General features: G+C 41.4%; 1 protein-coding gene across 2 annotated transcripts in view; it reads left to right on the top strand.

The window, feature by feature from the left end:
* Positions 1 to 24,288, top strand: part of THSD4 (thrombospondin type 1 domain containing 4) — a 628,347-nt gene that overhangs the window by 85,203 nt on the left and 518,856 nt on the right. For both annotated transcript variants that reach the window (XM_070044883.1, XM_030875085.3), the window contains one exon: positions 10,352 to 10,421. In XM_070044883.1, the coding sequence (XP_069900984.1) occupies positions 10,352 to 10,421 (70 nt within the window). The remainder of the gene's footprint in view (positions 1 to 10,351; positions 10,422 to 24,288) is intronic.

Below are 24,288 nucleotides of genomic sequence, written 5' to 3'. Positions count from 1 at the left end.
CTTTGGTATCTAATCTAAATTAGCATAGTTTAAAATATAATTTAAAAGATATTTCAAGACATAAAATATGTATCCAGTTTGTGGAGGCTGCAACATACTGCTGCAAAACCACAGGGGAATGAGAAATGCAGTTGGACCACTGGGTCACTTTAGGACCACAGCATATTTGAACACCAAGACCCAATGGGAGACACAGAAGTGGAGGTCACAGTCATATATTGAATTGGATTGAAAAGAGCAGCAGATAAAGCCTAAGTTTCCCCGTGTGGTAAGCAAGTGTAAATCTAGCTGCCATCAGAAAGGCCCCTACAAGTACTGAAGACCCTCAAAATTGTGGCCACCCAGGCTGTACAAGTAGGGCTTCATTTGAGAGAAGTCCCTTTTGCAAAGTTTTTTTTTTTTCTTAATGCTTGGAATTTTAATTGATGCCCCTGCAGTTAATCTCTGTAATGATCTGTGATACGGAGGCCATCTCCCTTCAAGGGAGGCTTGGTGGGCTTACCTCCAAGCTGTGCATTATTTCAGAGAAATTGCCCACAGATTAGAAATTAGCAGGGTGGGAGTTGTTGAAAGCTAGATGTGGCCTTGCTACCCTCCGGGCAGAACTCTGGAAGTCTTGACAGGCCTCCAGGATGATGGTCCTGCTGAAGGGATTGTTTGAACAGAGCTACTCAGCAGGACGTTTCTCCAACAGTCCTGCTGTAAGGACTGGGGAAAGAAAATGTGAGTTATGAGGACGGGAGAGTCTTTGGGAGAGCTCAGCTGAAGATTTCCATCAGGTCTCTTTCTTCATAAGCCAGGTACTCATAAACCATTCTGCATTCTGTTTCTAGGGCCACGTAAATATATTTTAACCCGACAAAAACAAACAAACAAACAAAAACGAGAGTATCTTTTGTTTAAATGCCTTTCAAAATGTTCTGGGGTAAAGAGCTATGGTTACTTTAAGAGTGAGAGGTCTTTGATAAAATCGGTAGATGAGAAGCACACAGAGAAACACAAATATTAAGGGCTTTTTAATACTTATCGGGGCAACCAAATACATAAAGATTCATAGGAAAAGCTGGAGGATTTCTCTACCTATAGAGAAAACACCAGAGAAAAATTGGGAGTTAGTTGCCAAGAAAATCCCTGAGAGGAAAAAGCACTTAAGGGGATTCACAGTTCTGATATGCAGAGATTTCGTTTAAAAATCCCTTCCCAGTTCTTGCCAAGCCACAGAGAAACAGAAAGCCAGCCTCCCCGTCATTGAAAGAGATGGAGAAGCCCTGAGTATTAACATAGCAAGAGTGTCTCTGCCCTGCTCAGAATCTGTAGTAATCAAAAGAACCACGGTTAAACCCAGTAGCAGAAGAGACACTAAGATTTTAACTCTAGATGGAGCTGGTTAGCGAGTTGCCATTGAACCTTGGACAAGACTTGGATGCCGTGCAAAACTCAGGGCAGGCGAAATCCGTTTGGACCAAAGGATTGGTCAAGGCTAGATTAAGGTTTGTCACCTGTTACAAGTTAGAGAGGAAAAGGCACTAAGTAATACAGAAGTGTATATATTTCTTAAAGACTTGCTCCAAATTATTCACCTTTTTTTGGGTATGCACAGTTACATCTATGTGTGTTTTTTCAGTGCTTGAGTGGAAGGAAACTCAGTTTTCTCCCTAGAAGCAGTGTAATAAGTGAAGATGGCCACCTACCATAGCCAGCCAACAAAGTCTCTTTAGAGCCAGTCTGCTTGGTCAGGGGCTCTTTCTTTACCTCATGGAGTGCTTTTGTATAGTTGATACAAGTTATCTTTGAGATGAAAACACAGAGGAAAACAAAACTATTGAAAATGCCAAACAAGTGGTTAAAGTTGATTGCGGGGGGGTGGGGGGGGATTCTTATTTTGAATAGTAGTTTTTGAAGAAATGCAGATGTAATTAGAGGGATTATGGGGTTAGATGGTGATTTTTATGGCTCTTACGAAGGAGAGTTCTGGATCATTTTACAGGTTGATGGCCCTAGGTCAAGTGTCTGGTTTCAGTCTTCTGAAAAGTAAGGCTTTTCTTTTCCTTGATACACACAGTAATATTACTGTAATGCCTGTCAGCTACTTCGCTGAGAAATACAACCAGAAGGGATTGAGGAAATGAGAAAGAGAAAGGCGGCTGTTCTTGGGGAACTGAAAAAGATCCTGAATACAAACAACAAGAAGGAAGGGGGTTCAGAAAGTTTACTTGTAAGTGTGAGAAAGAGAATGCCCAAAGTAGTGATAGCTGAGGAATGAAAACTGAGACTCCCCTCGGAGTAGAGAAATATGTGATAATTGGGAAGGATCATGGGATCAATTAGAGTCCCTATGCCAGTGATCAAGAAATGAGGTGGGGCTTCCCTGGTGGCGCAGTGGTTGAGAGTCCGCCTGCCGATGCAGGGAACACGGGTTTGTGCCCCGGTCCTGGAAGATCCCATGGCCCGTGAGCCATGGCCACTGAGCCTGTGCGTCTGGAGCCTGTGCTCTGCAGTGGGAGAGGCCACAGCAGTGAGAGGCCCGCATACCGCAAAAAAAAAAAAAGAAATGGGGTGAAGGAGGAGGAGAAATATGGGCAGGAAGAAAACAGGAAAGAGGAGGGTCAGGAGTGGGAGTGGGAGGGGCAGGAGTGGGAGGGGCAGGAGGGGGAGGGGAGGGGAGGAGGGGGAAGAGAAGAGGCCAGGCTGGTATCCTAAGTATTGAACTTCAGGTGTCAATAAGGCAGGGCTGAGTTGGTGTAGCCCGCATCTAAACCACTATCCAGGTGATGCTTAATAAATATTTGTTGAATATTGAATGAATAAGTTAATAATTATCCTTCGTGTGAGAGAAAAAATGGAGAAGATTCTTCTTTCCTGATTAGGATCTTCAGTTAACTATAAAAGTAGGTTAAAGCAGAAGATCATACAAATGATACAGACACACACCTTTAACAGTTTATTTTTAACTTAAAACACATGTACGTTCACTCACCAAGTTTTTGATATGGGGGCCAAGGACTTTTCTTTGAGCGTGAACCCCTGATTGTCTTTCTTGCACAAACCACACCCGTAAGCATTATCTGAGGTTTCCATCTGGGTTTCTTTAAAGTGAAATGGGAATCTAAAGACATTTGCAAAGCAATCTGAGTATAGAGTGATTCTGGATTTTTATTATTTTTGCCCCTAATCATTTACAGTTGTCTCATCCACACCTAATTTGCCAGTTTTTTTTTGGTTTTTTTGGCAACTTGCCTTTATTGAGTCTTTCCAAAGCATTCAGCTTCGTTTGTGCAGAAACAACTACCAACTACTCTTTCTTTTTGCATTCTGCTTCATGGACCTGTGTACTATTTGAATATTTTATGTAATTACAAAGCCCTGGCATCGTCAATTTTGGGACCATGGTTAAACTCCATATAAACACAACTCATCTGGTAGATGCAGAAGAGTACAAGTGTACCAAGGAAGAACCTGCTGGAATCTTTTGTGGGAAGCCCGGTAGGAGCCATCTGAATGGTAGGCATACAGGCTAGCAGGAAATAAAATAGATTTTTGGAGGACTGCCCTGGCAAACCCACCCCTATAAAATGATGGCAGGCTTTCAGACAGTATTGATTTTTCTTTGTGCCTGGCACAGTCCTACACCTGGCTGTCATCCTCATCACTCAGAACTTGACTGTGGGATTTGCTAGAACCTTGTGTACCAAAAAGGGTTCAGTGGAGTCAAGGTGTGATCATTGAGCTGCCAACTACCTGTTCCTTGTATACTCGAGTGAATTTATATGACTCAGGTTAACATTGACACCCCTCTCACCCCGGGATCAGAATCAATGTCTCCAACTTGTAGAAACCCACCTTTTAGCATTGTCTTTTTCCTTCCCCAAGTTCTGTTTTTCCAACAGAGAATTCTGGGATGTACTTAGAAAACACTTTCCTGATGAAAGTGTCGGTCACAGCAGCACTTTGTATTTCTTGGTGACTGGCATTTCCTCTCTCTCATTTTTCTTTCTCCCCTCACTTCATTCTCTCCTTCCATTCTTTTATTCACTTGCTACTGATTAGCCCTGAGTTTGGACCAAGGCGGCGCTGGTCATTCTGCTTGCTGCAAAGATGTATCAGAACTGTTTCCTCAAGAAGCCTACCATGGAGCAGGGGAATTTACCAAAGGGTCTTGTGTCTTAAAAAGTTGTGCTGTGGGGCTTCCCTGATGGCGCAGTGGTTGAGAATCTGCCTGCCAATGCAGGGGACACGGGTTCGAGCCTTGGTCTGGGAAGATCCCACATGCTGCGGAGCAACTAAGCCCATGTGCCACAACGACTGAGCCTGTGCGTCTGGAGCCTGTGCCCCACAACAAGAGAGGCCGCAATAGTGAAAGGCCCGCACACTGTGATGAAGAGTGGCCCCCGCTCGCCGCAACTAGAGAAAGCCCTCGCACGGAAATGAAGACCCAACACAGCCAAAAATAAATAAATAAAATTAAAAAAAAAAAAAAAGAGCTGTGCTATGACAGAACACCTCACTTTTCCAGAGACCCCAGTCCAGAAAACACAAATGGCTGTGATAATTGAGAGCCTGGAAATAAGCAATAAAAACCAATATGCAATTAGAATAGGTGTCCGTAAGTCCATGCTCTAAAATGGAAACATTTACTCCCCGAAAGCCAGGCAGGCCTTTTCCCTGAGCCGGTTTGATCTTGGCGTGGCTGCAGCTTGGTTGTCTAACGGTTCCCGAGGCCAAGGCGGACCCGAAGGAAGCCGAGTTAAGAGGCGTGGGCTCATCTGTGGGAAGGTAAGCGAAGCCTGCCTGACGGTAGGGAGGAGCTGGCCAAGGGCCAACTGGATTCAGAAAGCCTCAGGCTTCCACGGCGCTCTCAGGCTGCTGTGCTCCAAGGCCGCCACCTTATGCTGCACAAATGGATTAATACTCACTCTGGTGACCCTGACCCGTCCAAACAAGGTTGCTTAAGCACGGCATACTCTATGAGAAAGCAGGGCAAAGAAACAGAATGTAATTTTCTTTTAAGTTTGGGATTTCAATGGTAAGCTTCAATTATTTTAAAATTTAGACTGTTGTCTAGTGAGAGTGGATGCATGAAGTTTTACTGTATCCACTTATTTTCTGATTATTTTTTTGCAAGCAACGACAGAAAGTAAAACAGACGTGTGAAGCCACAGCCTCATACAGACTGCGGAAGAAAAGTGATGTAATAAAATGGCAAATGCTTGGTTTCAAGGTGTGTTGTGTCCTAGGAGGCCCCAGAGCACGGTGGTTAAGGGTCCAGGCCAAGAATCTGACTTTTGGCATTGAAATCAGGCTTTGCCACTCATTAGGTGTGTGTGCCCTTCAATAAATGACTCTTAGCCTTTCTGTGCCTCAAATTCCTCACCTGAAAAATGGGTATAATCAAAGTGTCTGATAGGATGGTTTTGACAATTAAATGAAATAATACTTGTAAGCGTTGAGATCAGTGGTAACCACGTAGTCTTCTGGCTAATGTCATTTGTAACCCATCTCCTTCTCTTGCTGCCTTTACCCTTTAACTGCTGTCAGAGGAAGGCAGAGGGTTGAGCTGAACACAGTAAAATGCACGCTTAGCAAAAATGTTTGATCCGCAGAGTGCAGGTGGAGATTTCACTTCGATGCTAAGATTTTGGCTCTCTTTTGTGAAGGTCAGTATAATTTTATTCGTGATCAGGTTGCTCCCAAAATATCTCTTGGGTTGTATTAACTGAAAAGGAAAAAAGTAAGGTTTTTATTTTTATTTTTTTTGGTCTTTTGCTTGTTTTGTGACTTAATATGCTCAAGTGGCATTGAATTCATTGAGATAATCCGAGGTACACAGAGGCTGTGACATGATCCACCCTCACTGGAGTCAAGGATGATTGGGGGAGGGGGGTGGGAAGGGGTTGGCCCAGGCGAATACACAAGGGCAGAGTCCCAGTTCCGTGATGTCAATCTTGTACCAAATTTCAGCGGGCATTATTTTCTACAGGAAATGAAATGTTAGAGTGTTTCAAATCTAGAACAGGGCTGGGTAAACGGCATAACTTTTGTTGTTGTTGTTGTTCTGATTGGTGTGAAATGTTGGACTGCTTCTCCTGCAAGGTGAATCGGAAAGTCTCGCTAGAAATGTGGCTTCCGCCACCGCTTGGAGGGGAGAGAGTGATTTGTTTGCCAAAGGCCCTGGTAGCCTTCAATCTGTCAAAACGTTGCAAGCTGGGAGCAGTTTGCCAAAGCAAACTATCAAAGTGGAATAACACACGAGTCGCACACACACAGACACGCACATGCTCTCCCATTCCCCAAACATTAATTTCGAATTGGGTCAGGAGGAGCAAGAGTTTGGGCCAGATTGTCAGTGTTTTAAAGAGCTGTGGGCACAGCTATGGACTAGCAATTAGACAGGTACGTGCGAGCAGGCTGAGGTGTCCTAAAACGGAGTCTACAGAGTAGGGGTGGGAACCTTACAGCCCTTGGCTGAGTTTCATCTGGCCCCTGGGGTTATATATTGCTCTGGCTGGTGTGATTGCAGCCCAAAGAATAATTTCCCCTCTGGGGGAATTTATTCTATTCCATTCAGAGCAGAGCCCATTTACTAACTAAGGTTTTATTCCAGCAAGAATTTTATTGGGTATCCCTATGCATTTTAGCCTCACTGGGGCCCAGCTTGATGAAGAGAAGAAGCATCTGAACATCTGAACATAACTTGCGTAGCATTTTTGCAACAAAAGCACCAACAAACATTCTGCTGCCAGACCTTGTGTAAATCCTATGGGGATGAATTTTTGGAAAGTCACGTAGAGACTCAAAAGCACACTGATTCTTATAAATCCCTCATAAAAGAGCTTTGCAAAGCTCCCAAAGTTACTTTGGACATTTTGAAATCCATTAATCCACTCTCTTTCCACTTATCTTGAAATTTCACAGGTCATAAGAGGATGAAGCCTCATTCATTAAATCAATGCTCTTCCTATGTAGCAGATACTTTCCGAGGTGCTGGGAGATAAAGGAGTAACAAAACAGACTCCCTGATCTCATGGACCTTATATCCTAGTGGGCAGAGGAAGAAATTTAAGTGAATAAAGACATCCTATGTGAAATGGAAAGTGCTATGGAGAAAGAGAAGTAGGCTGGGCTGGGAGAGGAAGTCCTGTTTTATGTAGGATCAGGGAAGCCTTATGGAGAAGAGACACCTTTGGGCGGACACCTGAATGTGGGGAGGGAAGGAGCTGTAACCATATCTGGGAGTAGAGTTGACCAGGCAACCCTGGAATGCAGTCCCTCCAAGACAACAGGAAACGTAGAATTTTCCCTTCTCCCATCTTTCACTCCCTCTCCCACTCCAAGTCCCCCGACTGTTATGGAAGTGCAGCCTGGGATGAGTGGTTATGCAAAACGGCTCCTGATTGCATTACACATATGTGGCTTAGGTGTGTGCCAAGAACTTTGAGGGGCTGAGGTGTAACACATTTCTGGAGCTGCTGTTTGTTTTCTTAACAAAACCACACCAATCTGGTTTTCTTTTTAAATGAGTAAACAGTTCCAGAATGTGTTACAAATGATTCAGATTTGTAGGCACGGCTTCATAAGGTGCTTTCTTGCGCATGAACTCGTTTGAGGTAGGCAGGGTGGGTTCTATTATTCCCATGTTACCGATGAAGAAACTGAGGTGCAGAGGTGCTTTGCCCAAGGTCATGTAACCAAGGAGCATAAGGTTGTATCCAGTAAGGATACAACTAGAAAAATAACTGTTCTTTTCCCATCACTGTGTTCACACCCACTCCTTTTGATACCCCTGCCCCGTGCCTGGAAGACAGCTTAGGCAGTGGTCCATTGCAGGCTTAATGAGCAGTCTCTCTTTCAAGTATCAAAAGGCCCCAAAAGATGTGTGTATGTGAGGGAGGGGGTAGCTTTAATGGTTGAGTGCCCATCCTTCTAGAAGTTTTAGTTTTCCTTCAGTAGCTTTAGTTTTTGTTTTCCTTGAGTACCTTTTGGGTGAATCTAAGGCATCAGTAACTTCACCATCCAGGCGTGCACCCTTAGCCCCCTGTGTGCCGAGCAGCACAGATCCGTGTGCCTGTGCTTTGGACAGTACAGAGAGAGAACATTTCCACTGTTGTAGAAAGTTCTCTTGGACAGCACTGGCCTAGAGCCTCAGCAAGTTTTAAATCATTCTTTGATTCTTTTCACCACTAATTTTATATTTTTCTGAATAGATTCCTTACTTGGAAGGATTTCATGTACAGATATGCTACATTAAAAGAAAGTCTAGTCAGATATAAAATCTTCAGTCTCTCATCCAATTTAAAGCTTCTTTCTTTCCCCCATCCTGGGCCTGGTCTGGCCTCAGACCCCTGTAGTGGGAAGAGAGGGCTTGGCTGTTTCTTCACACTCCTAGTTCCCCTCTGTGCCCCGTTCCCTCTGGTCCTCATTAGTTCCTCCAGGACAGAGCAGGGGAGGGGACAGATAGCTGGGCAAAGAGGATCTCAATAGCATCGGTGCCCGCTGTCATCTGGTGTTGCTGTCCTGGCTTGGCCGGTGTTATGTTGTGGATTCTCCTCTCAGGGCCCTTTGGTTGGTCCTTTGGAGAACCTCCCCCTCACTGGGATCTCCTGTTGCTCATGCCCTGGTTCAGGCTGTGCGAGAACTGGCTGCCTCTTTATCCCGCCTCCCCCAGCTCCCGGGCCCCATGGGTACGCCCCACACATCACCTGTCTTTTGGTGAGCGATCTGCATTGATGAGGTCCTTGCCAGAGGACCTGAGTCCTGCTTTCCATGGGAGAACCCCAGCTTTCCTTGCCCCTTTAAGCTCCAGGTATGTAGGCTGCTCCCACCCCAGCCCTCTCACACTGCTCCGCCCTCCTAGACACTCCAGCCAGGTTTTGGCCTTTAAATACGTTTCAGGGGAAAATCAAGCACCGCTCCTTATACCCCAAACCCAGGGGGTCCAGATCAAGCTCTCGAATGGTAGCCCTCCTTGTATGGCTGGGAAGAGTTCCAACTTTTCCTCCCCTAAGGGGAGTGGAGGGGCTGTGCTCAGCATTCCTGCATCCCTAGCAAACTTCTCCCATTCACCAGCCCACACCCCGCTCCTTGCTCAGCCTGAAGGTTTAGGGTGAGGGGCTGCGGGATAGGATGGGTGGGGGCAGAGGGAGGCACCTCTGTTTCTGGTCCTGAGTACACGGTGCAGCCCTTCTCTTTGGAACGTGTGTGTATGTCATCCCGTTGGTTCTTAGCTCTGGGACTTCAGTGCAACTCTAAGACAGCAACATAAAGGATGCATGGAACACCTTGGTACATATCCCTTCCCCCTGCTTCTTGTCCCACCACACGGTCTTTAACCAGTCCGGCCACATCCATTCTGTGTGTTCTGCTAGGACCGGTCTCATTTTCAGGCACAGTGAGGGTTAGGGTGGAATTTAGGGTTCTCAGAGATGGTGGGAGCTTTACTAGCTCCACAGGCCTTACCCCCCAGATTCAGACAGGTATTCCTCATGCCCGCCTCTACACAGTGAGTTTTCCTTTGGACAAGGGCATGTTTCACATCTCTCAGTTATGTTAGAGGCCTCAAAAAGGTTGAGAAGCACTGGGTTACCTAACTGCCCTCAGAGTTAAACCCTTAAAAGAAGGATTCAAGGGCTTCCCTGCTGGCGCAGTGGTTGAGACAGATGGGAATGGCGGAGTTGGGATTCTGGCCTCGATGTGTTTGAATCCTAAGCTTCACGCTCTCCCAGCATACCCTGCTGTCTCAGGGCCAGCTGGTTCCTATTTCTACACCTTCTCTTTATTTGATGACAAGCCTTAATCAGGGCTGGTGACAGTGGGGCTTAACACAGCTAATCCCACCCATGGAGAACATATCTGACACTAAAAGCCTAACGACGGGCAGAGGAATGGTTCCGAGGAAAGCCTGGAATGAGGGAGAGGAACTTACCTGGGAGAAGCTGCCCCCCTTCTGGCCTGACCTTACCACCTCCACGAGGACCAAGCATGCACAAGCACTTACTCTGTGCCAGGGCATGGTGTGTTATCTGATACAGGCCTCCCCAGACCTCCAGCCAGCTTCTGTGGTATCCCCATCTTACAAGGGAGGAGACTGAGGCTCAAAGAGGTTCAATGTCCTGACTTGGAAACCTTGCCGGTAAGCGGTAAAATGGGGTTTGATCCCAGGTCTGCCTCATGCCACAGCCCCGCCCGCAGCTGTCTCCTCTCCTGCGGGGCCCTTTGCATCTTCACTGGGTCACATCCAGGGCCTGGGTTGCACTGTGCTCTCCCTTCCAGTGACGAGATGGAGATGTGCCTTCTGCTGGACACTGCTGCCTGGAACATACTCACAGCCCTGCCTGTTGCTGTTTTTCTTTCTCAGTGTCCTGGGTTCCCTCCTGCTGCTTGGATTCCAGCTCGTCTGCCCACAGCCCTCCACTGAACACAGAAAGGTAAGCCACGGCCGTTCAGAGGCTTTCCTTCTCTGCCCGAGGGCCTGGGGTTGGACCAGTCATCACCGCCTTGAGCTTTGTTCTATGTGGAGGCTGAGTCACCGCTGATTCTCAGAGGAAGCACCATTCGTAGGATGTTCACCAGTCTTCCTATCCTTCCGAAGTTCTTGATCTTCAAAATGAAGCTGGTGCCCAGAGTCAGTCTCTGATCTGAAAGCAGTACTGGCTTTGTAGCCCGTGTCCATTAGAGTGGGGCGGTTAAGGAGAGATGAGCGAGCAGACTCTACCTCCCCTAGGGGTGGAGGAGCTTCGGTGGAGCCTTTACCCCCGCTAGGGGCACCTCAGGGGCATGCGTGGGGATGGTTAGAGACAGAGCTGCAGCTAAAGCTGAGGCTGTAGCCATGTAAGAGCGCCCCTCGGAGGGAGCCATCCATGATCTTCGGTTAGAAGGACACAGCAGCCAGCAGCCAGGCGGGGGGGAGCAGGGAAATAAGGACCCGGCCCTCTTTTACCTCCTCCCCTCCATCTCCTGCTGGTGACTCCCTAAACCTGAATCCAACCAAAGGACAGAAGACAGAAAACTCCCTTAATGCAGTGCCCAAAGGCCAGCCTCCTGGGCAACAGGGCTGGGTGGAGAAGAGTGGACAGAGCATCTGGAGGGACAAACGGACAGTAGCAGGCATGCTTCCCTTCAGGCTCTGTGTGTTTCATAGTAAAGGAATTATTCACTGCTGCCTAAACAAGCCCAATGCTGTCCTGCAACAGAGCACTTGTGTGATTAATATTTCCTGAGAAACAGATGCATGATATGACTTTGGGAGGGTTCCTAAAATCCCTTTCTCCTACCTAGGAACTCCTTATGTCTACAGGTAATGAAATGCAGATACTTCTGAGAGGACTGTTAGGTCAGTCATTTGTATCTAACTCTGAATGAGTTGGTTGGAACCTTTCCTAGAGGGGCTTTTCATAGGTGAAGTCCAGGAGAGAAGGGGGGCAAGAAAAGAGTATATGTACAGGTTTGCCTAGATATGCACCTTCCTGGGAGAAGTTCTTGATGTTCTTGTCTGATTAGTCTGATTTATCTTAGGTCTGTGGATTATGTTCTGACTTTGTCTTTCTGGGCCAGACATGAACCTGTATTGTGTCGTGTCCCCCATTAGGGTATCAGCTCCATGAAGGTGGGATCTTACCTGTCTTGTTCACTCCCCAATTTCCACCTCCTGGAATACAGCCTGGCCTGTTGTAGGTGCTCAATAAAATACTTGCTGAAAGACTGACTGAATGAATGGAAAACCTGGCCAAGATCTAAGCATCATTTTGTTGGAGTCACTTGGCAATTTACACCCCTTTTACTGTACTGCATCATCCCCATTCATGATTTCAAGAGTCAGAGAGGACAACTATGATAGATTGAATGTTTGTGTCCTCCCTGCCCCCCAGGTTGGTGTGTTGAAACCTAAACCCCTATATGATGGTATTCGGAGGTGGGACCTTTGGGAGGTGATTAGGTGATGGAGTGGGGTCCTCATGAATGGGATTAGTGCCCTTGTTAGCGTTATGGGAGAGCTTGCTGCCCCACCATGCGAGGATGCAAGGAGAAGTCTGCACCCCAGAGGTCGGCACTGTGCTGGCACTCTGACCTCGGACATCTACACTTCAGAACTGTGAGAAATCAATTTCTGTTCTGTATAAGCCACTCAGTCTATGATATTCTGTTATAGCAGCTCAAACGGACTAAGACAAAAATCGGCACTGAGAAGTGGTGGTGCTGCTATAACAAATACCTAAAACGTGGAAGGGGCATTGGAATTGGGTAATGGGTAGAGGCTGGAGGAGTTTTGAAGTGCATGTTAGAAAAAGCCTATGTTGCCATGAATGGACTTTTAAAGGCGATTCGGGTGAGAGCTGAGAAAGAAAAGAGGGGAGCTCAATCTTCCCAGAGAATACCTAAGCAATCCCGAATAAAATATTGGTAGAAATATAGAGGTTAAAGGCCATTCTGATGAGGTCTCAGATGGAAATGAGGAACACGTTATTGGAAACTGGAGGAAAGGCTGTGCTTGTTATAAAGTGGCAGAGAACTTGGCTTGTTCCTGTTCTGGTGTTTTGTGGCAGGTAGAACTTGCAAGTGATGAAATTAGATATTTAGCCAAAGAAATCTAAGCAAAGTGTTGAAGGAGTGACCTGGTTTCTCTTGACTGCTCATAGTAAAAAGTGAGAAGAGAAAAATGACTTAAAGATGGAACTGTTAACTGGAAAGGAAGCAGAACGCAGAACTTAAAGATTTTGGAAAATCTTCAGCAGATCCGTATTGAAAAGATTGAGAAAGCCTGTCCAGGGAAGGATACTACGGGTGTGGTTGAGAGACTGTTTGATAAGGCAATTAGTCAGTTATCTTGACAGACGCCAGGAGCTATTTATTGTCCAGGACAGTGGAAGAATGCAAAGGGGGCTGCAGTGCCTTCCAGATCTGGCTCATCTCTGCATCACCTTGCTTGGCGGTTTCCACTCCCCACACTCACTCTGAGCTCCTCAGCTGCGCCAGGAGCTGCTCCAGTGGCCCGGGGAAGGGTGTGGGCTGTGCCCAGCAGAGCCTTGGGGGCATGACTGCCTCCACCCAGATTTCAAAGGACAAGGCTTGAGCCCAGGTCCCAGGACCCCAACCTTGGAGAACCACAGTGGGGGCAGGGCAGCCTGGAACTTTGGGGCCCCAACCCGTGCAGGTAGGACCATGGGCCCAGTGGGCCTGGAAGGCAGAGCATCGAGCCAAAGAGGATTATTCTTAAGCCTTTATGGAATTTCCCCGGGTGGGATTTGGACTTTCTTCTTTCCTCGTTCTCCCGTTTGGAATGGGAGTGTCTCTCCTGTGCCTGTCTTACCATTGTATTTTGGAAGCACATAACATGTTTGATGTCACATATTCACAGCTGGAGAGCAATCTGCTTCAGGAAGAATCATACCTTGAGTCTCACCTATATCTGATTTAGGTGACATTTAGATGAGACTCTGGGCCTAGAGTTTAATAATGATGCTGGAACCCGTTAAGACTTTCTGGGTTATGGGGATGGAATGAATGTATTTTGCTTGCAAGAAGGGTGTGAATTATGGGGGCCCAGGAATGGAATGCTATAGACCAAATGTGTCCCCGCAAATTCATTTGTTGAAACTTAATCCCCAGTGTGATGATATTTGGAGGTGGAGCCTTTGGGAGGTGATTAGGTCAGGAGGGGATAAATGCCCTTATAAAAAAGGTCCCAGAGGGATCTCTAACCTCCTCTGCTATGTGAGGACACAGGGAGAACATTGCTGTCAATGAACCAGGAAACAGGTTCTCCTCAGACACCAAATCCACAGACCCCTTAATCTTGGACATCCCAGACTCCAAAATTGTGAAAAATAAATTTAAGTTTTCCATAAACCACACAGTCTGTAGTATTTTTGTTATAGCAGCTGGATCAGACTAAGACAGCTGTCTATTTTCATTATTATGTTGTATTATTTATTAGTGTTCAGGGTTAATCAGGGTTGTTAATCCTAATAGTTGAATCAATCTACCAGTGTTCTTTTTAGTTTTTGCTGTTATTCAAATAGACCATCATACCTGAAAATGTTTCATAAATGGTCAATTTACTTTGCTGTTTCTCTTAATTTTTCAAGTTAGCCTGAATGATATAAATGTAGCCTGAACAAAAGGTTCACAAAAAGTTATTGCCTCCATATTTCTTTCTTTTTCTTTTTTTTAATGATGTTTATTCTTTTTACCAAGCTGCACCATAATGTGCTTGGTAAGCCTCCATATTTCTTAAAGAAAGTATTTGTTCTGAGAAATTTTTAAAAATGATTTATGAATGACTTTAGAATGTTGAATCTAAAAATTGAGCAAAAAGTTTCACATCTTGGTGTATGGTTCCTCCTTGTCCAAATATTAAAAACTTTGCAGTAGAAAGTTAAATTAAATAAATTATTTTTTCAAAATAATGTATAGATTCCTTTACTTGGAAAACATGCATTTTAGGACAGTTCTTCAATATAATTATATACATTTTAGCTGCCAGGATCATTGTCATTGTCATTCACCCCAGAGAGAAAAAGACTCAGTGCTTTCTTGGGTGGTGAATTTCTTCTTGACATTCTATTGGAGCTCTGTGGAGCTGTGACTGTCATCCTGCCTGGCTATATCCCCCAAATCCTGGAGCGCAAGCAGTATTGGCAGTAGTAGCATCCATTTATTTCTGCAACATAAGAAATAAGGAGACACTTATTAAAACAGGGGTTGGAAATGCTTTTCCATAAATGACCAGTTGTGACTGTTTTAGGCTTTCTGGGCTACAAAGTCTCTGTCACAACTAGTCAGCTCTGCTTTTGTAGCACAAAAGCAGCAATAGATAACATGTAAATAAATGTACATGGCTGTGTTCCAATGAAACTTTATTTACAAAAAACTGGATTGGCCCCATGGCCCGCCATTTGCTAGGCAGTGCTCTAAAGTCGGGTAGAGAGAGGTTAACTGTAATTACTGTATATGTGTTTTGAAGTTGGAAATTGTCTCCTCCTGGACCTTAAGGAACACAAAGGATTTGAGAGAAAAAAAAAGTATATTTTTTCATTAAAACCTAAGAATTATAATTGCTATCCAATTGTTTTCATTACTTAGATAAATCATAATTGAATTCCTGCTGACTGTTTTGTGGCAAGGTCCACTCTCAATCTGTAGTAGAGAGCAGCAGCAAGAATTAGAAAACCATTTATGGTAAATTCTTAAGGGACAGCATTACTGATTTGTGCAAACTGTAGTTTAGTATGCGTATGAAAACTACCCTCTAAAATACATCTCTTTTTCTTTCTCATTTATTATAGCGTGTCCAACTTTAGCATATGGAAGCATTTCTACAGTGTAAGTTATTCTGAGGAAAAGACATAATTTGTAAATGCTGTCAAGTAAACTATGCATTTCTAAATGCTGCTTGGGTGACTGCATACATCTCAGTAAAAACTGTCCCATAATAGTGCAGGAAAAGAGGACTCGGGTGCAGAGTGTAAGTAGCCCGTCTGAGATATTTCTATCCAGAAGTCTTTCTCTCACTTCTGCAACATGGATGGCATCAGAAAGGATTGCTCAGCCTCTGTTCTTGGTAGTTATTTAGTGACACGTGGCAAATGATTTCATTTAAGAAACTCCCTGTGGCTTCATTTGCTGATAAGGTAAGACCAAGAACAAAAAAATCTTGACCAAGACTTTAATAAAAACCATATGTTATTAGTACGGGAAAATATGCAGATTGCAGAAAGCTTTTAAGTTAACGAAACTGTTCTGTCTGCTTGACAGACATTCACTGAGCAAGTTGTTTTATAAGTCATAATGTGTATGGTCAACATAATCTATTTAGGAAAGAATCATGAAACATCGTATTTTATTCCTACAAATGGAAAAACATACATATAATTTAATCACAGCTGCTTAACTTGTTTTCTTTTTAAAGTTTACTTTTTAATTAAAAGTATGCATGTTTATTACAGAGAATTTAGAAAACAATGAAAAACAATGAAGGAGGAAATAAAAACTCACTCCTAGGGCCACCAGCCAAAGAGAAGTGCTCTTCAATCTGTTATTTATAGAAACTTTAAAACAAGCAAACAAACTGAAAACACTCAGACACACTACAGAATGAAGGAAGGGTGAAGTAAAATATTTGTTTTGCTAACTGATTCGCAAGCCACACTGTGAATAGCAGGGGACCTTGTAATGGGTTTAGAGCCTACTATTACTGTGTGCAGCTATTGACCTCAAATTGCCTCTTGACAATGTCCTACAACTGGATGTTGAACAGAAGGCCTATAGAAGGACAAAAAGAAGTTTTAGGTAACATAAAATTTCTCATATTATTGCTCCTGTATTCAAGAAGGGAGAAAACAGTAATGTTTCCAGAAGAAAATATATGAAAATATGGTGATGATTTGAGGTAGGCAAGGATTTCTTAAACAACACACCAAAAGAACTAACCATGAAAGAACGGGACTTCATTGAAATTGAGGACTTTTGTTTATCGAAATACACCATAAAGAGTGAAAAGATAAGCCTAGACAGGGTGAAGATATTCACAATAATATGTTTGACAAAAGATTCATACTCAGATTGTATAAAGAAACTACTAGTCATTAAGAAAAAGTTAAGCAATTCAATTTTAAAATGGGCAAAAGACTTGCAAAGTCACTTCACGTAAGAGGGTATTCTAACGGTCAGTAAGCATATGAAAAGATGCTCAATCAAAATCATTAATTAAGTAAAGCATTAGTCCCTAGGGAAGTACAAGTTAAAATGAGACACCACCAGAATGGCTAAAATGAACAACACTGACAGTACCAAGTGCTGATGAAGATGTGGAGCAACAGGAACTTTCATACGTTGCTGGTGGGAGGTTAAACAGTAAACCCCTTTGGCAGCATATCTTAAAGCTAAACATAGGCGCTTTTTTTTAACAACCTGGCTATTCTACTCCTAAGTATTAATATTAACCCAAGAGTGATGAGTGCATGCCTCACCAAAACATACACATTAAAAACGTTCATAGAAGTTTATTTACAATTACTTAAAATTGGAAATAATCCAAAAGTCTATCAGCAAGTGAATGGATAAATAAATTATAATATGTCCATATAAGATAACATTAAAAAACAATTAAAAATTGGACGTCTGTTTCCAGCCAAGATGGACCAACAGGGATCGGATTTACTCTCCCATGTAGAATAAGAGCAAAATGGCCAAGATAGAGCAACAGGGACCAGATTTCCCCTAATCCTCTGACCTGAAACAACCAAAAGAACATAAAACCAAACAACATATATAAAGCAGTGTTTTTCAAAACACTGGACACCAGGCAACAAAAGACAGTGATCCCTCAGAGATGAGAAACAAATCAGTTGAATGTGAAAATTTCCCCAGCTAACTGCTGGCGAAATGGGAATACAGGCAGAACCTTTTGGCCTCCTTGAGTTAAGGAGATGGACTTAACAGTCCAGCAAGATCAAGATGGAGAGAGTCTGCAGGGCAGAGTACCAGAGAGGAGAGAACTACACAAAGGGAAGACTGCCAGAGATCTGCAGGACTTTCTCCTCAAGGATACAGTGCTGCACTGATCAACACATGGGTGAGGAAACAGCCTGAGGCCAGAAGAGAATTGTCAGACAGGATTAAAGGGAACAATGTCTGGTACTCATGCAGGAACAGGAACAGTGACTCTTCCCAGCAGCCAGGCTTTATAAACTCATAATCCAGGAGGCATTGGAGAGAATACTCAGGAAGCTCTTGCCTTGGTACTGCATTGCTCTGGATATGACAAACAAGTCATAAAAGCACTACTGAAAGGGTCAAACTGTTTCTAAATAACTTAGCTATCCTAGCACAAGTCTCAAGAATATAGGAATATGAAAATATCCAGCACCCAACAAGGTAAATTTTACCAACAAGGTAAAATTCAAGATGCCTGGCATTTAGTCAAAGATTACCAGGCATGCACAGAAGCAGAAAAACATTAGCATTATTCTCCATAATGAGAACAGTCAATCAATTGAAACCAACTCAGAATGACACAGATGTTAGAATTTGAAAACAAGGATATTAAAAGTTATTAAAACTGTATTCCATATATTCAAAAAGTTACGTAGAGGTTTGGAAAATATAAAAAACACCCATGTCAAACTTCTCAAGATGAAAATGAAAAATACACTGGATGGGATTAATGGAAGATTAGACAGTGCAGAAAAAAAGAGAACTTGAAGATATAGCAATAGAAACTTTCCAAAAAGAATCTAAAAAAAATGAGGAGTATCAGTGACCTCCAGAACAACTTCAGGTGAATTTTTATATGTACAGTTGGAGTACCAAAAGGAGAAGAGGTGTGTGTGGAGGGGGGGTGACAGAAAAATATTTTTTAAAATATTAGGAAATGTTCCAAATTTGACTAAGACTATGAACCCAAGAATATCAACGAACTCCAAGCACTAGAAACATGAAGAAAATGGCACCCTTACACCATTATCAAACTGCTTAAAATTAGTGATAAAAAGAAAAATTTTAAAGCCCTTAGGGGAAAAAACATTACATCCACAGAAACAAAGATAAAGATGATAACAGATTCCTTGTCTGCTGTCACTCATGCAAGTGAAGCAATATCTTTAAAGTACTGAAAGAACACAACTGTCAACCTAGAATTCTATACCCAGAAAAAACAACTTTCAAAAAATGAAAGTAAAGATGTGTTCAAACATAAATGCTGTACCACACCTGTACCACAAAAATTGTTAAAGGAAATTCTTTAGGCAGAAGGATAATGATATCAGATAGAAATATAGACCTATACACACAATGAGATGAACCAGACATAATAACTGCATGGATAAATATATAAGGTTTTGAAAAATTATTTAAATCTCTTTTAAAGATTGACTCCTTAAATGAAAACAATATAATGTGTTGTGGAGTTTATAACATATGTTTAAGTAAAATGTGTGGCAACAATAGTGTAAATGCCAGAAGAAGATAAATGGAAGTATAGTATTGTAAGGTTCTTATAATATATGTAAAACTGTATATTACTTGAAGGTAGACTGTGATAAGTTAAAGATGTATACTATAAACCTTGAAGTAACAATTCAAGAAACACAACAAAGAATTTTAGCTCAGAAGGAAATAAAATATCGTCATAAAAATACTCCAATAATTCAAAAAAAGGCAGAAATAGAAGGAAAAGAGATGGGACAACTAGAAAACAAATAGCAAGATGATAGACTTAAATATAATTATATTAATAATCACAGAAGCACCTCAACTAAAAGGCAGACTTTGACAGGTTGGATATAAAAAGCAAGACACTCAACTGTATGCTGTTTACAGGAAACACACTTCAACATAAAGACACAAATTAGGTTAAAAGTAAAAGGATGGAAAAAGATATACCATGTTAACACTAGTCAAAAGAAAGCTGGAGAGACTCTATTAATATCAGATACAGTAGATTTCAGAGCAAAGAGTATTACCAAGGATAAAAAAAGTCATTTCATAGTGGTAAAGGGGTCAATTCATCAGAGGACATAACAATCCTAAACATTTATGTACCTCATAATAGAGCTTCAAATTACTGAAGCAAAATCTGATATAGCTTCAAGGAGAAACAGAAAAGTCCACAATTACCGTCTGAGATTTTAATACTGCTTTCCTAATACTGGTAGAGCACATAGACAGAAAAATCAGTAAGAATGGAGAAGATTTGACTATGACCATCAATCAGCTTGATCAAATGGACATTTGTAGGACATTCCCCCAAACAAAATCTGATATGTATTCTTTTCAGGTGCATGAAGAACACTTACTAAGATAGATCATATTTGGGGCCATAAAGCAAGTCTCAATAGACAGGATTCAAGTCACTGACAGTTTATTCTCTGATCACTGTGGAATTAATTTAGCAATCAGTAAAGAAGATACCTGGAAAATTCCTAAACATTTGGAAATGAAATAAAACACTTCTAAATAATCCATGGGTCAAAGAAGAGATGAAAGAGAAATTAGGAAGTACTTTGACATGAATGAAATTGAAAACACAAAGTATCAGAAATTGTGGGAAGCTGCTAAAACAGCACACAGGGGGAAATTTATATAACTAAATACCTATAAAGACAAAAAAGGTCTCAAATCAGTGACCTCAGCTTCCATTGAGGAAGCAACTAGAAAAAGAATGATTAAACTCAAAGTAAGAAGAACGGAAATAATAAAGATCAAAGCAGAAACCTATAAGGTAGAAACAGAAAAACCATAAAGGAAACCATTTATTCCAAAAGCTGGTTCTTTGAAAAGATCAATAAAATGGATAAATCTTGAACCAGAATCATCAGAGATAAAAAAATGAAGACACAAATTGTCATTATCATTATGTCATTATCAGCCTGTCATTATGTTACAGGCTGGTAGCATCACCATAGATTCTGTAGATATTAACAGGATAATAAGGGAATATTCTTAATACTTTATTCTTATAAATTCAACAAGTTAAATGAAAAAGACAAATCATTTGAAAGATACAGACTACCAAAGCTCACTCAAAAAGAAATAGATAACCTGAATATTCCTATATTTATTAAAGAAATGGAATTTGTAGTTTAAAACCTTCCTGCAAAGAAAACTCCAGGTCCTGATGGCTTTACTAATGAATTCTTACAAGCATTTAAGGAAGAAATAATACTAATTTTACAGAAGCTCTTCCAGAAAAGGGAAGAGAAAGAAAACTTCCCAACTCATTATTCTATGAGAACAGCACTACATACCAAAGCCATATAAAGATGTTACAAGATAAGAAAACTATAGGCAATTATTCATCATGAACAGAGATACAAAAGCTCTAATTAAAATTTTAGCAAATTAAATCCAACATTATAAGAAATGATAATACATCATGAATAAGTGGGCTTCATTCCAGGCATAAGTTTGGTTCAACATTTAAAAATGAATTGATATATTTCATCATATTAACAAACTAAAAAAGAAAAACCATATGGCTACCTCATTAAATGCAGAAAAGTTCTGACAAAATCTGACATCCATTCCTGATAAAAGCTCTCAGCAAAGTAGGAATAAAAAGAAACTTGCTATAACCTGATAAAGGACATCTAGTAAAAACCTATAGCTAACCATACTTAATGGTGAAAGACTGAATGCTTTCCTTCTAAGCCGGAGAAAAAGACAGCAGTGTTTTCTCTCACCACTTCTACATGGTACTGGAAGTTCTAACCAATGCTGTCAGGCAATGAAAAGAAATAAAATGTATCCGAATTGGAAAGGAAGAAGTAAAATTGTCTTTATTTTCAGACAGCAAAATTATCTGTAGAAAATCTGATGAAATCTAGAAAAGACTATTAGAATAAGTGAGTTTAAGTAAGTTATTGGATATAAGGTCAATATGCAAAGAGTCAATTGTATTTCTGTCAACTGCCAATGAGTAATAGAAAATTAAGTCAAAAAGAATATCATTTACAACAGCATGAAAAATATGAAATACCTAGGGGTAAATTTGACAAAAGATGTGAAAGACCTATATGCTTATAACTATAAAACATTATTGAGAGAAATTAAAGAAGACTTAAATAAATGGAGAAATACATTGTGTTTATGAGTAAGAAACTCAATATTATTAAGATAACCATTCTCTCTAAATTGATATATAGATTTAACACAATTCCAATAAAATTCCCAGCAGACTTTTTGCAAAAATTAACAAACTCATTAAAAAACCTTTATGAAATGCAGGGGACCTAGAATAGCCAAAACAAATTTCAAAAAAAAGAACAAAATTCCAGGAGTTACACTACCTAATATTTGCATTATTATGAAACTACAGTAATAAAGATATCATATTATTGGCATCAAGGTAGATAAATAGTGGAACAGAATATAAACCCACAAATATATGGACAACTGAATTGTGGAAAAAGTGTGATGGTAATTCAGTGGAAAAAGGGTAATCTTTCAATAAATAATTCTGGGACAGTTGGATATCCACATGCAAAAGAGTGAACTTCAAACCATAGCGGGTACAATATGCAAAAATTAACTCGAAATTGATCATAAATCTAAATGTAAAACCTAAATCCTTAAACCTTCTAGAAGGAAACAAAGGAGAAAATACTTGTGACTGGACTAGACAGATTTTATTTTTTAGATACAACATCAAACTCATGACCTATAAAAGAAAGAGTTGATTGATTAAATTTTATCAAAACTCCTAACTTCTGTTTTAGAACACTCTTAAGAGAATGAAAAGGCAAGCCACAGACTGAGAGAAAATATTTACAAATCATATACTGATAAAGGACTTGTATCCAGAATATATAAGGAACCCTCAAAACCCAATAATAAGGAAAAACAACCTGATACAAGAGTAAGCAAAAGATTTGAAATGATGCTTCACCAAAGAAGGTACATGGTTGGCAAATAAGCTCAGGAAAAGCTTTCAACATCATTAGTCATTAGGGAAATACAAATTAAAACTACGATGAGGGGCTTCCCTGGTGGCGCAGTGGTTGAGAGTCCGCCTGCCGATGCAGGGGACACGAGTTCGTGTCCCGGTCGGGGAGAATTCCACGTGCCGCGGAGCGGCTGGGCCCGTGAGCCATAGCCGCTGAGCCTGCGTGTCCGGAGCCTGTGCTCCGCGACGGGAGAGGCCACAACAGTGAGAGGCCCGCGTAACGCAAAAAAAAAAAAAAACTACGATGAGATATGGCTACACACCTACTAGAGTAGCTTAAATTTAAAAGACTGATCGAAAAAATAAAATAAAATAAAGTAAAAGACTGATTGTACCAAGTGCTGATGGCGACGTGGAGGAGCTGCCTCCCTCGTAGGCTGTTGGTGGGACTATAACAATGGTAAACTATTCTGGAAAACAGTTTGGCAGTTAAAAAAAATTAAACATATACCTATCATATGAGCCAGCATTTACCCAAGAGAAAAGGAAATATATATCCACACAGAGACCTGTACATGAATATTCATAGTCGCTTTATTTGCCATAAACTGGAAACAACCCAAATGTCCATCAACAGGTGAATGGATGAACAAACTGTTGTCTGTCCACACAAAGAAATACTACTCAGCAGTAAAAAGAAAGGAACTATTGATACCTGCTACAACATGGATGAATCTCAAAATAATTATGCTGAGTGGAAGAATCTATACAAAAAAGTGGACTGTATTAATCCATTTATATAAACTTCTAGGAAATGTAAACTAATCTATAATGATGGAAAGAATATCTGTGTTTGTGGGGGATGGAGAAGGAGAGGAAGGGGAGATGACCAAGGGGTACAAAGACACCTTTGGGGCGATGGATATGTGCATTATCTTGATGATGGTGATGATGGTTTCATGGGTGAATACGTGTGAGCAATCTTATCCAATTGTACACTTCAAATATGTATAATTTATTGTGTGTCAGTTATACCTCAATAAAGTTGTTAAAGATAAACTACTCGTATAAGCAACAACTGAATAAATTTCACATGAATTCATTCAGTGAATTCACTGAGTACATTTTTCTTATTGACTCTAAGAAACTAGACACAAAATACCTACAGTATGAGTCCATTTGTATTTAGTTTGAGAACAGACAAAGCTAATATGTGGTGAAAATAAAATCAGAATAATTGATACCTATGAGGGGTGGGGCTGGGATTGACTAGTAAGAGGCATGAGGAAACCTTCCAGGATGTTGGAAATACTCTTGATCTTGACCTAGGTGCTAGTTTTTTAGGTCTTAAAAGTGTAAGGAGTCATACATTTAGAATGAGAATACTTTACGTACTTCATGTGTGTTGTACCTCAGTGAAGAAAAGGAGAAAGAAGACCATGCAGTGCATTAAATGCCCGTACTGAAATGGCAATGAAAGTCTTTGGAGCAGTGTGGGATTGTCCTTTCAGAGTCACCAGGAAACAAAGATGCTCTTCAAAGAACAGCATAGGCGCATTCTCATTAGTGAGTGTCCAGCCACAGAACCCTTGCAGAATTGGAAGCTGACTCTAAAGCAGGCACTGTGTCTTTTCCAGCTGGTATTTGTCAGACCTTCTGTTTCTAATGGCATAAATATAACTGACTGCTTCTGAAAAATTAAGAGTATTTCTACAGATGAGAAATGAAGAAATTAAACTAAAAGGACCTTATTAAGGACTGGGAAGAATGTTAATGTTCATTAATTCATGCTGTGCCGAATCTCTTGGATTCAAATCCAGCAGCCGAGAAGTCAAATTTGCTTCTATTACTAATGGAGCAGCAAGCTTTGGACCGTATGTTCGGGAAAGCCCTTGACAATGTAGCAGAAAGAG

The sequence above is a fragment of the Globicephala melas genome, chromosome 2 (genome assembly GCF_963455315.2).
Source record: "Globicephala melas chromosome 2, mGloMel1.2, whole genome shotgun sequence".
NCBI classification, from domain to species: domain Eukaryota; kingdom Metazoa; phylum Chordata; class Mammalia; order Artiodactyla; family Delphinidae; genus Globicephala; species Globicephala melas.
This window is presented reverse-complemented; position numbering and strand designations above follow the sequence as displayed.